Source organism: Choristoneura fumiferana, chromosome 23 (genome assembly GCF_025370935.1).
Source record: "Choristoneura fumiferana chromosome 23, NRCan_CFum_1, whole genome shotgun sequence".
Classification (NCBI taxonomy): Eukaryota; Metazoa; Arthropoda; class Insecta; order Lepidoptera; family Tortricidae; genus Choristoneura; species Choristoneura fumiferana.
Window position 1 is genome coordinate 15,078,989 of NC_133494.1, and position 13,382 is coordinate 15,092,370.

Here is a 13,382-nt window from a genome sequence, read left to right on the forward strand (position 1 = left end):
TCAAAGCCTAACTTTGTTGCAGTAACCGATACTTTTTCTATGGAAAGATATTTAAAAATAATTGCTTTTAAGAGCTCGGCTAATGGTTTAAAGATTATTTCCACTGTACATCCGAATGGCCTGCCGCAGCTATGCAGGCGGAACGGTTGTCGAATTGCTGACGCTTGGTTGCGCCGGCGGCGTGACGGATTATCGGCTGCGACCAATCCGCCATCTTGGCGAAAATCGCGATCCGTAGGAGATGAACATACTTTCGTTTTCACGAAACTGAAAGTGGCTGTATGTTCGGGTGGTGTTGGTGTCATTGACTCTAATGTTTGTTTGGCACGCCTGGTTGGCGCTATAATGCACTGGATGGCTTATCCTATCGTGCTAGCTGGAATGCCTTAGTTGGCAAAGTAATTTATTGTGTTTTCAACCTGTCTTCATTACGGCGTCACGCTCCGGCGATCTTACTATTACTACGCATTCGTTCTTGAATTTTTTCTAAATGTCGTTTAAAAGATTTGACTGATTTGTATTTAATGATCATCTAGCTAGATATAATATTTTGTTGCGAATGAAATCCACTTCGTCATCATAAAGGGTTAAGTAAACGCACATGCTACATAATCATACGAAATTATGAGAGAAATAACAATAATTCACACTGCCTGTTTTCTACCGTTAGGTACTTGGTTGTATAATTTTTAAATAATGCCATAAACACGATTGCGCTAAGCGCACTAGCACACTCATTGTTGATTTTTATTTTTTATTTCAATAAGTTTGATGCCATTCGTTAGGGCCATACCATAATGCTAATAAATTCTACGTCCAAACCAGTCAAACACAAAAATCTTTAGGAATGAAAACATACCATAAATACGAGTAGCAAACTTTGCAAGGGTGATTATGTAAGCCGGCCTTCGGCTAAGTAACAGTATATTATACAATGTTTATTTAAGGTTTTAACTCTGCAACGTACTGATGTTTAATTTATTTTTAACCGACTTCAAAAAAGGAGGAGGTTCTATGTTTCAATGTTTGTATTTTTTTTTATGTTTGTTCACCGATTAGGTACTCAGTCAATTGTGGACCAATTTTTCAAAATTCTTTTTTTATTCGAAAGAGTACTCTTTTGAGGTGGTCCCATTGTCACCAAGTCAAGATCTGATGATGGGATCCTAGGGAAATCGAGGGCAAATCTCAAATTTTATAGGCACACCTTTGGCGATTTTGGCAGTTTTATAATTAAGATAAACATTTACATTCAGAAAGTATCATTTGGTAAACTGGAACTGATGAAGAAGACCGTACATGACCAATGGAACTCGTCAAAGCTAAGTAATGCTCGCTCGCCTATAAACGATCATGATCAATATACCTAGATAAGCGACTAAGAAGAAGCTTTAAGTTACGTTCGAACTGATCTGATGCTGAAGCCGGAAGGTAGGCAACGGAACTTTGTTATAAAACAACGTAACTAAGCCGTGTTTGGGCTTAATGGAATCGTTGTGAGATGTACGTTGGGATTGAAATTGAAACCCATAGTATGTAGGTGTGGTAGACGACGACTATTGTTCCACTCCTGCTGGCTCGTGCTGAGTCACCGACTTCGAGCTAGTAGGTATTGACGTTGTTGATGACGGAGTTAAGTTTTATTCTTATTGGTTTTAACAGTGTGACACTGACATCGATATGGCCACCTTATTGTAAACCGGTTTGTCGTTAGTGTAAACAAGTGTCGTTTATTTTTTGCAAAATAATACTACTTTAGGAATTTAAATGTCACACGTAGAACACATGGAGTTATGTACTCGTATGTTCATTCAAGAGACAAGCAATTCAATGGTGTGTTAAAGCTCCCACTTCGCGCTGGGCCTGCGTGGGAACTGCGGCCCAAGCCCTTTCATTCTGAGAGGAGGCATGTGCCCAGCATTGGGACGTATATGGAGACAACTTGTAGTAGCTGGTACTGCTGGTAGTCAACTGGCTCATTCTACTTTTCTTTGCAAATAAGTCTCCGACGCCTTTGCTTAAAATGCATGTTTTCGGATACCTCGCCCTCAAATCAATTTGCTGCATTATGATTGGAAAACATGCGTAATTAGGCTCTCACTTACGATAGCTTTCTTGAATATCCTTAATTCGAATAGCTGTGGGGTCATTGATTTCCCCAGCCTTTCTCTCAGGATCTGTTTTTTATCCAGGTTTCCGGTCTGGCTTTACAGTTATAGCTAAGTTACTGGCGAGATTGAATCCAGTGCTACAGTCACCAGCACCAATATTTGACACAACAAAGTGTGCATAAATATCTGATACGACTCTATTTTTGGGGCCGGTAGGACGTGTCGGATATTTTTTCCCGCTCCGCTGTAGCAGATATTAATGCATATGGCTGCAGCCCCTTGCCTAGTACAGACAAGACACACGACCAACTCTGTTGTGATACGCACCATCGCGTCACCTAGTTTCTTGCCCGGCGTGAGCTGGAGACACCATGCTCTTTTACTATGGATGGACTATCAAACTTTTAATGGATCCACATTTGGACCTTGTGATTTCATTCTCAATTCAATCACCTGTGTGAATTTCACAAAATGCAATGCTTTTTTTTTCAATCTCAACCCTCATCTCAACAAAGATGCGTCGCTAGTTATAATTATGTATGGTCTGTCAGGAAAAGTCATTACGATTTACTGTGAAGTGGTTCCATGGTGGCTCATGAAATAAAGTCCTTGACCGTACATTAAAGCTTCCGTAAAAAAATATCTAACTGATGGTGAAAATTTGATCAAAATCCATTGCGTGGTTTAAGAGGAGTTAGTGGACATGCAGCCAGACAGACTTGGAATGGAAAGCGACTTTACTTGCTATATATGCTATGATTATTAATATTATTATACACAATAATATGTTAACATACATGGGATACGAATACGATTTGATACGAGGATGCTATATGATATGATCGAAGCGAGTATTCTTTAGCGTGCAGGATATCTAACCGGAACCTCTCGCATGGCTGACACTTGACCACCACGCAGCTTTAACGTTATCAGCCCTATCTGTCATGCTAAGTCGCAAAAACCATCTGCGGCTCACAACCACAACAACGTAGGTTCGTCCCTTACCTTAACCCTTTTCCAGGCCCCCGCCAATTAAGTATTATATTGTTTACATAAGACGGATTAATTTAATCAAGTGAATTTGTACCTACCATATTGCAAATTTAGCAAGGTCGATTGTTTAATTATAATGCACTATGCCTGGACTGGAAAAGGGTTAAAACTTTAAATTCGTTTGTTCACTTGCCTGTCACAAAACAAAACTGTTCATTAAGATTTAATCATTAGTTTTAATCTAGAACACGCGATCCATCACTGACTGCTAACTCAAACTGCTAACTAGTGCTAACACGTCCAGCTTAATATATTATAACACTTAAGACATTTATGAAAATTATGAAGCAGTGGCGTGGCACCGTAACAACTCTATTCTCACCACTGCCACTTCCATAGCTACCACTACTTTTGCTTGCCATACTCCATAACCGTTTACGTGACAAAAGTGATGTACTTTGGGTCCATATCGGCTCGCATACTTATTGGAAGTCCGAATGTAATGTTTGTCAGAACGATCGTTTGTCATAACTCTTTTTTCTCTGAATCCAATGATTGTTCAGAATTGTTATAAAACAAAACTAACCTAACCTATAGTTTGCCATAGGATGACCATTTAAAAATTTCAGAAGACTAAGGTTTCAGTGGGAAAAAAATTATGACAAACGATGATTCGGACAAAAATTACGGTATGACTAGCGAAGAGTAGTTTGGCGCTCCCAATGTACGTACAAGCGAGTGCAAAAATATGGACTTATCTAACTTCAAAAATATGTACCTGCCACTGAACTGACTCTTATTCCGACGTAATAAGGCCGTGGTAACATATTTTTGAGTGGTTCGAATAGATACATATTTTTGCAGTTGACTTACACGCGCAGTGTGCATATGTAAGTGTACATTAACTAGCCTGAGTTCCTTCCGAAGATATACCTAACTCATCCTTCTCTCACATGCCTGGGTGCCAGCAGTGCAGGTGTCTTTTTCCTCTGGGTTATCTAACGAAGTTTTTCACGCTACACCTCTGCTATATGAAGGCTTGGAGAGACAGGTGCACGTATGTCTCGAAGGCTTGGTCACCCTCTACTATCTAATATCGCATGCAAATACTGTCTTCTGTTACAGGCGGTATATCATTACATGTCACACTGTTCTATGTTTATCATGCGACCGGACATGTCATTCGTCTTGGTGCACGGAAAGGTATTGTTTACGCTCCATTTCCGACTGCCCGTGACGATGCCATTGAGAACCGTTGGATCGGAAAACGATTATCAAATGGAAACTCTTATTTGCTTGCTGCATTTTGCAATCCACTGTCTGTCACGTAAATATATCGTTTCACGTGTCTGTTTATGGAGGGGACATAGAAACCACAGTTGGATTGATAAAACACTCCTAAACCTTGCGTGTTGCGTTGTTTTATGAGTTGAGTCTGGCCCTGCACTACGGAGTGCAAAATTCGAACTTCGTATCTTGCCGTCCCGCTGACGCTTATATTATTCAATATGAGAGTGAGAGGGATGGGATTCGAATTTCGTAGTAACCCCTCTGTTTCTTCCAAATAGTTAAGCAGTGCAGTAAGATTTGCTAGAGAAGCTAGGTCTACAATGTGATCTAACCTTACGTATATAGCTTGCTAGAGTACTGCTTAATGTTCTTCCCCGGAATGCACTTCTAGGGGGGCGCCAACTTCCATGTTGTAAATACTAGCCTCATTACGGGACGCGATATTAAAATACGGTAACAGATACAGGAAACAGGACGTATGGCTGCATCAATTGGTACTTCATTCTTGTTTAAGATCTCAACAAAATGGCCTGTCATCGAACAACAGATCATAATTTCAATTGCGCAGCCTTCTCCATTCGTCATTTAACCGTTTAGCCGTTAACTAACTCGTGTACTTGTGAAAGTTTAATAATTGATAGACATGGAAAGCTCTTCGACCTCGAATACTGACTAGCAATGAGTCATGACCGTTCACAAAGAGCTTTCAAACATGCGACCGCTGGTTGCAACATTTGGACCGAGTGCACCGAACAATAGACATGAGTTCAAAATTCGACGTTTTGGTTAAGTTGCTGCAATATTTAAGACATTTAAGGTCACGACTGGTGTGAACAACAAAGATTATTTCTGTGTAGTGTTAGAATGTCGGATGCTGCAATGCCTTCACAACTTAGTATGGTGGTAAATAGTATTTTAAAATTACAATTAGTTTACTTGCCATGCATGGATGAAGACAACAATGTTGAAATGATCACAGAGATGAAACTATAACGTTGAGCTAAACAAGAAGTTAGGAGTATTGAAGACCAATCTCAAAAAAGAAGGTAGTAGTTTTTCGGGTACTACGTTTCATTTGTCTAAATTGTACAGCAGGAAAATATAGATTTGGGGGAAATATCCCAATGCAAATGTGGATATTGAGCAATAGCTCGTTTGCCTTCCTCGTCTTATAAAACACGTGACTTGCGAGATGGGGATATAATGCCATAATGATAATAACATGTCCTTGCTGAACAGCAAGAGTTGTATAAACACACCGACGATCCGTCACAGTCGGCTCTACGCGACAATAGCACTAATGAATATTCATTCAGCTAAGGTTTTCACCTTGTCTTCGTTGGTGAACAGTGACAGGCCCGTTGGTTTCCCATTCAGAGTATATTGGTGTTGTGAGCATTTATGAATTATGATGGATCTTATTGGAGCTTCATTTTATTTATTACCTGCCTATGTCTTTGTGCCAATGGTTCAGTTATATAGTTTCTGCTTAAACCAATTTTTGTTATTTAGTGTTTCTGATTTCCATTGTTGTCTGTGCTGCATTGCACCGTTCATGACTATGAGTATGAGACAAATTATTAAGACGTCTCTAGAATCCCTGATGTCGCAAAGTTACGAATATTTCGTGTTTAGCTACCTAGATTTAGTCGCCGTTAATGCATAAACAGAAGACGTTTCCTAGATTTACGAGGTAATCACAGTGCTTTGTATTTAATTACCTAAATAAAGAACCGGTTATGTTGCCATAAATTCCGTTCTCTTTATATATGGACAGAACGTTTACGCGGAGGCTGCAGATTATTCTTGTGTACAATTTTGCTAACTTTTAATTAACATTGCTAATGAGTGTTACAGCAAAATATTATAATCATTAGAATTTATTTTGCGCTTGACCTCCTAAATGCTTGGTAATGTTTTAATTTATGTCCATAAACTAGTTTTGATTGAAAATTAAGAGTTGCGGGTGAATTTAATTATATTTGGATTATTCTAAGAATGTGGGTCAGATTGCTAAAGATATATTTAATTACATAATACGGTAGAAGATGCTTGAAACATTTTTATCTGGTTATTAATAAAGTTTTAGTTTAAAAGTTTCTTTTTTTATTTCAGGCGTCGACGATCGACGGGCGGCGGAAGGGCGCGTGCCTCTTCTGCCAGGAATACTTCATGGACCTGTACCTCCTCGCTGAGCTAAAAACCATAAGCTTAAAGGTATGTTTATATTTTTTAGCACATAAACAATAAAAAAAACATCCAAAGTCCAACCCTTAAGTTATTTAATTTCACGCAATACCTATAGCTCTTCTGGCTACTTGCGGTTACAGCGACTGCTAAACTAATGAACAAGTATGTATTCTTAAATGGCTGCAATAGTAAATTTTATTCGACAACGTGCGCAAGTGGTAGAAGCATGTAATGATACCTTCAACTTTTTGATAAAAGATGGCTCCAGGCGGTTTAGCTTTGAGGGCGTCCATATCGGATCGCCTTAGCATCTCATAATCAGATACTATCTTTTATAACCTCCTAACGCCCAGAGTCCTTTATAAAGGACTTATTGTAATTTGACATAAAGTTTGATTTTCATAAATCAAAAATTTGACTAGGGCGTTAGGAGGATAAACCGCCTTCATTCAGTTCGGCAACTGCCTGTTTCTCTCAACGAGAAGGATCAATGACGCATTGTTTCCGTTTGCCATTTACGGAAAGAAGATGGGTTTTGCGTTTGGGGTTACCAGTTCCTCAGGAAGCGACCTACCCTTCACGGTCTACCTATTGAACCAGACTTTTAATCTAGTACCGGTTCATCCTGGCAGGTTCTTAAATACGTAAAGGAATCGATCGATCCAACCCACACCAATGAGTAAAAGTCAGTAGTCACCGGACCATGCTGTGATGCCAATACCACAATGCGTTCAGGCGCGGATCCAAGTCACAGCCACCCAAAAATCTGACAAGTGCGAGTCGGAGTACAAACTCGCTCATGAACAATCATGACTAATAAACGACTCTTGAAAGTGTGTCGTTACTATTTGGGTTGTGGGCATGCCCATCGTGCCCACAACGGTAACCTACTCGGGAGCATGGTATAGGGATTTGCCAAAAAAGAACAGTTAACCGCTGCTGTAAGCTATAGATATAAGCATGGTGTTCCAGGTGACAACGGTGGACATGCAGAAGCCGCCGCCCGACTTTCGCACAAACTTCGAGGCGACGCACCCGCCCATCCTCATCGACAACGGGCTCGCCATCCTCGAGAATGAGAAGATAGAACGGCACATCATGAAGTCCGTGCCCGGTGGACACAATCTATTTGTACAGGTAAGTGTAGGCGGATAGGTGTAGTGTAGGTAGAGTATCTCGCCGAGATTATTATGACAAAATTTCATTATCCTAACAAATTTTAGCAACCTTTTTTATTCCAATATGGGTATGGTATGGGTAATATGGAATAGTTTTAGTACGCACATTTTCATTTGATAAAATTTTCACTCTGCAGAATAATTACCATGCAAAATGACATTAAGGCGGCCGGCAAGTGCCAGAATTTAGAATTTAGACTGCGTAGTGCTTAGCAGTTGGGGTGCACACAGAATGACGTAACGACTTCTGTTTCAGGACAAAGAGGTGGCGTCGCTGATCGAGAACCTGTATTCGAAGCTGAAACTGGTGTTGGTGCGCAAAGACGAACAGAAGTCGGCCTCGCTGCGCGCGCACCTGGCACGCATCGACGCGCTGTTGGAGCGCAGAGGCACGAGGTTAGGGCACAAACTAAATCAAAGCTATATTTATTCATTTTGGGGGTGAACAATGTAGGGGTAACAATTTTTCCATAACTTATCGGCAACTCTTTACACAGGTATATCGCATACTTAATAAGAACTCCCTAAGCTTATTTCATATGACATCTATCCTTTAAGGTAGTTTTCTGTTGCGAGTTGCGAGTATAGGTATTCCTAGAATATTAGCAAGGTTCTTTCAGCAGCCTAACTCTGTACTTGGAAATGATCGCGGTCTCTTATAACAAGTGTCGCTCCTCTGACAGGTTCCTGACGGGAGACACGATGTGCTGCTTCGACTGCGAGCTGATGCCGCGGCTGCAGCACATCCGCGTCGCCGGCAAGTACTTCGTCGACTTCGAGATACCGGTCAGTACCAGCTTGTAACCAGTTCATACTAGTTTATGACCAATTTATACTAGTTTAAAACCTGTTCAAACTGGTTTAAGACATTGAATAGACCAGGAAAAATAATCTGGGTCGACCAATCATTGCGTGATACGTGCCATATGCACTATGACGTGCTGTGACATACAGGGCGAAATTTCCCAATGTGTTCTCGAGACGATTATATTATGTATTTTTTTTGCGGTAAACCGCTAGTGACTGACCCTCCGCCTGTCCGTACGATAGCAGAGTTAGTCGAATAAGTTCCAGGCCCTATACTACGGAGTACAAAATTCGAACTTCGTATCTTGCCGTCCCTCTGACGCTTATATTATTTAATACGAGAGTGAGAGGGACGGTACGATACGAACTTCGATTTTCGAATTTCTTAGTAGCCCCCCTGTCCTGCGAACATGCCAAAATGTCCGGTCGGTAAAAAAACAGACACAAGCCGATTTGCGATGATGTTGTGATGTGGTACTGTCGCGTTGCAGACGAGCCTGGTGTCTCTGTGGCGCTACATGCACCACATGTACCAGCTGGACGCCTTCACGCAGAGCTGCCCCGCCGACCAGGACATCATCAACCATTACAAGCTGCAGCAGGTAACACGCACACACACACACACACACACACACGACATAACGCACACCCTGTATACGACAGCAGAAGATTAGCACGCACTGTGATTAAACACGAGCGGTTTAAGCGCGCTGTTTCTATTCAGACGACCGCTTAAGACGATTCCTTTATCTATTAAGGTTGAGTGAGGGTGAGCAAAGTAACGTTAAAGTGACAAAAAAAAATCCAAGTCAAATTCTTTATGACATTGACATAAGATTGATTTTTACTTGGCCTATGTAAAAGCTTCACTACATCTATAAATGTTTATAGTTTAATTAAACTATATCGAGTCCTTAATACAAAAATTTAAAAACTCAGTATAAGAATTATTCACCTTTTAATGCATTAAAATTTTATCATTTCTAATAACTACAAATTAAAAAAGAGTAGTTTTGTTTGTAATTTTAGTTCTTAATTTTTCTATTAGCATCAAAAACGACCAGATATTGTGATTTAAAAATCGATATTGAACATTGTTTATGACGGAATCGCCCTAGAGAAAGAGACGGTGCGCAAAAACCGCTCGCGTTTAATCACAGTGCACGCAGAGCGTACAGGATGCCCTCTGCAAATGCTCTAAAAAATTCCCTGACTTTTCCATTTGCCGAATTTCCCAGACCAACTGGGTGCGGTTAATATCTACCCGAAATGTACGACCTGAGAATTTGTGTCCTTATAGCCAATTGCATGAGAGCATGAATCAGGGTCTTACATTATGGATACTGCTTGATAGTCACCAACGGCAAGGATTCTACCCTTATTCAATAATAGTTTTAGATAAGTTGGGACCTGATAAACAGGTATTTCCGTCCACATGGCAAGCACAAGTCGCCACAACTCATTTTGTCGCTATCTTCTTTAGAACTATGTTCGAGAAAATCATGTGTAACGACAGCCGAGAAAACGGCGACTGTGCTAGCTATCCCGGTCTTATTGTTTAAAATAAAATCATTCTTGCTCTTTCTCCAACATCTTCAAACTGTCCGGTGATACGGTTGTGTTCTGGGATCGGATCTAATATGTAGTGTACACCAGTGGTAGGCTAAACTCTTATGGGGCTCAAAACGGTCTTACTATTTACCTAAGAGAGGCGGTTGATAAGTCTCCTTAGTCATAAATACATACAAAAGTAATGCTGGCTGGTATGGATTTGCATTCGTTAGTTTTTTTATTCAAAATTGATTACATTCATTTGTTTATTGCATCACGTTTCTTTGTCTCCTAAAATTGTTTCGAATAGGGTAAATCGTCAATTACGGGCCACCTTTTTATAACTTGCCATCTTACACTGAAAATGAATTCTAGTCACCTATAATCCTATAAGGGGCTGTTTCACCATCCATTGATTAGTCTTAACTGACGGTTAAATGTGATGCCGTCTCCGTCTATTCGAACAAAACGAATAGAGACGGCATCACATTTAACCATCAGTTAACACTAATCAATGGATTGTGAAACAGCCCCTAAGAGTTCATTTTTAGTATAAGGTGACAGTTACTGGCCACCCTTCAATAACAAGCCACCTTACTCTAAAATAAATTCTGGCATAAGGTGGTCAGTTATTGAAAGGTGGGGTTGACGATTTACCCTATAACGGGAAAAAAGTGAATAACTAATAATAAATCGAGCAGGGCCTTCGCAGATCAGATAGCGTATGATGATGAACAACAAATTAATATATGGAATCAGACGTGGATGGATTACGATCATATGGCTCTTGCCCTATGAAGGGTAGGTCGCGGGTGAGCAAAGTAATTGTTTCAGTTCTTTGAAGAACAAATTGTAATGATTGGGTATTTTTGCGACACGTCGCTCTCGTAGGCTATAGTTTAGGGTTACGGTAGCGACCTAGGGGCCCCGCTTAGCCCGCCACTGGTGCGTGTACCGTCGCTTACTGGATTGTGTTGGTGCAGCGGTCCACCGCCGGCCTGCTGTCGCCCACGCTGCCGCGGCAACGCGCCGCGCCCGCGGTGAGGCTCAGTGTTGTCAGCCATTACCATCACACGCCTCATTAAAAAAAAAAACCGCTTAACAAGTCACACTTTAAAAAGATTGTGTAGTGTTTCTCATATAGACGGCGATAATGGTTTTTACTCCATAAGAGCGGTTTCGCAATACATCCGATCCGAATCCGATCTGAAATCGTGAAAATACGATCCGGAGTAGTCGTACAACCATTTATATGGTTGTGTACTCACTAGATCGGAGAGAAATCGGATAACGGAATCATACAAATATTTAATAGTTCTATGACTACTCAGGCAGGGCCATATTTCCACGGGTTGGGATTGGATTCGGATCGTTCTAGTGCAAAACAGCTCTAAACGTTAGCCGATTTTGACCAATTTTTTTATATTTTGGCAGTTAACATTTTCCGTCATCACGTGCTTCTGATTCACAACATGTCCAAAATTATCATTGTTTTTTTTTTGGAGTCTTTTTGTATTTTTTATTACAACTCCAAATTTGTTACTTTTACGGGTATCCCGTGAAACCATATCGAAAATACAAACTGAGACATGGCGCTGAAAATTCGTGTCTAGATTCCTGTCCAGCAGTGGTGTAGGGGTTATAGCGCGCAGCACGGATTGCTGAGGACCTGGGTTCGATTCCCAGTGCTGGTCTCTTTTTCTGGTTTTTCTGTGCATCCATGTCTCAGTTTGTATTTTCGATATGTCCAAAATTGTTCAAAATCATTTAATGTTCTGGAGTTTTGTATGAAAGACTAGTTTTCGGTTTCACTTCACAATCCTTTTAAGGGCCGTTGCAGACGAACTGCATTCCTAGTACAACGTAACTGCGCATTGACAACTGGCAAAAAAAATTGGAAAAATTGACAATCCGCCCTGAGCCAAGCCAAAAGGCTGTATTGTCTTTATTGTACGTTCGCGATCGCATTCACCATCTCTTTCTACCCTCATTTATACCGTGTGACAGAATGAAGTGGTGAAATCGATTGTGAATTCAAGTGTCTTAAGCCAAAAAAACACGTCTTGGATTGAAATGTATGGACAGTCGACAGTTGCTGTTATGTTGCAGTTCGTCTGTAATGGAACTAAAATCGAAAATATAACAACGAACTAATGCTGTGATAGAGGTATTCCGTATTGCCTAATGTCTGAGCGCTCGCATTCAACATTTCTTTCTACCCTCTTCTACGAGTATTATTTGACAGAATAAAAGCTGTCTAGTGCACTCACGCTAATAGTTTAACAGGAGTGTGGGAGAGGGACGACAATATACTATACGAACTTAAATTTTCGTAGTTGCTCTTAGGTACTTCACTATTTTTGATATATATAATAATATTCAAGTTTTAAAATCGGGCAAACATTTTTTGTGGCATTTTCGCTACCCTCTATCTATCAAGATATCATGTAACGATCTAATTTTTGTGTTTTAGTCATAATTATTTGCTCAACATAATTAGTCATAATTTCAACACATTGGGGTTAAATAATATTCACATAGTAGATAGCTACATAAAGTCCTTAACCATCATGTCATATTTGTATTATTTGTGGTTTTGTTTGTATTTTTGCGTTAACCCTTTAATATAGATTAGATATTATTAGAAAAAATGTTTTTTCCAATTGTATCAATTTCTGTTTTATTTATTCCAACATTTGTGTTAAGCATTCGACAATTTGAAAATACATTACAATTAGATTTTTTTCAACTGTTGTTCAGGTAGTTATTAGCACTTCTATCTCAAAATCGATCATCTCAGTATGATTTTGAAATTCGACTTTTTTTTAAGTAACGACGATATAGTAAAAAATGTTGCGAATTATAACATCGCACAAACCAATTATTTTTATTCTGGTGAAGGTTGCAAGTGCTAGAAATTTATCTTTTCTATGAGATAAGATAAAGTACGGTCTTGATATCTATTTATCTTGATATTGCACATTCCAAGGCCACCAATAAACTGCTGTTAATCAAATACTTTAGATATACATATTTTCAAGTGTCGGATATTCTGAAAATTATTTTATGGGCCCTGTTTTCAGTCGTCCACGCTTTGCAGGCGCAAGACCTGAATATGTTTTGGGGGCTCATTGATGGTGCACCACAATTTAGACGACGGGCTTCTAAACCAGCAAAAAAGTCTATTCTATCTCGAAACTGTCTATAAAATAAACCTTTAAATCTGCTTTACTTGATCAACCAAATAACACGATTACCATTT

The 13,382-nt window shown here is 39.9% G+C and overlaps 1 protein-coding gene across 2 annotated transcripts in view; it reads left to right on the plus strand.

Annotated features, from left to right (window-relative positions):
- Positions 1-13,382, plus strand: part of Clic (chloride intracellular channel protein 5) — a 40,683-nt gene that overhangs the window by 25,455 nt on the left and 1,846 nt on the right. Inside the window, exons 2-7 of one of the 2 annotated variants that reach the window (XM_074105998.1) lie at positions 6,510-6,611; positions 7,557-7,721; positions 8,019-8,158; positions 8,446-8,548; positions 9,061-9,171; positions 11,104-11,160. In XM_074105998.1, coding sequence (XP_073962099.1) covers positions 6,510-6,611; positions 7,557-7,721; positions 8,019-8,158; positions 8,446-8,548; positions 9,061-9,171; positions 11,104-11,160 — 678 coding nt within the window. The remainder of the gene's footprint in view (positions 1-6,509; positions 6,612-7,556; positions 7,722-8,018; positions 8,159-8,445; positions 8,549-9,060; positions 9,172-11,103; positions 11,161-13,382) is intronic. The other variant, XM_074105999.1, reaches the window with a different exon arrangement.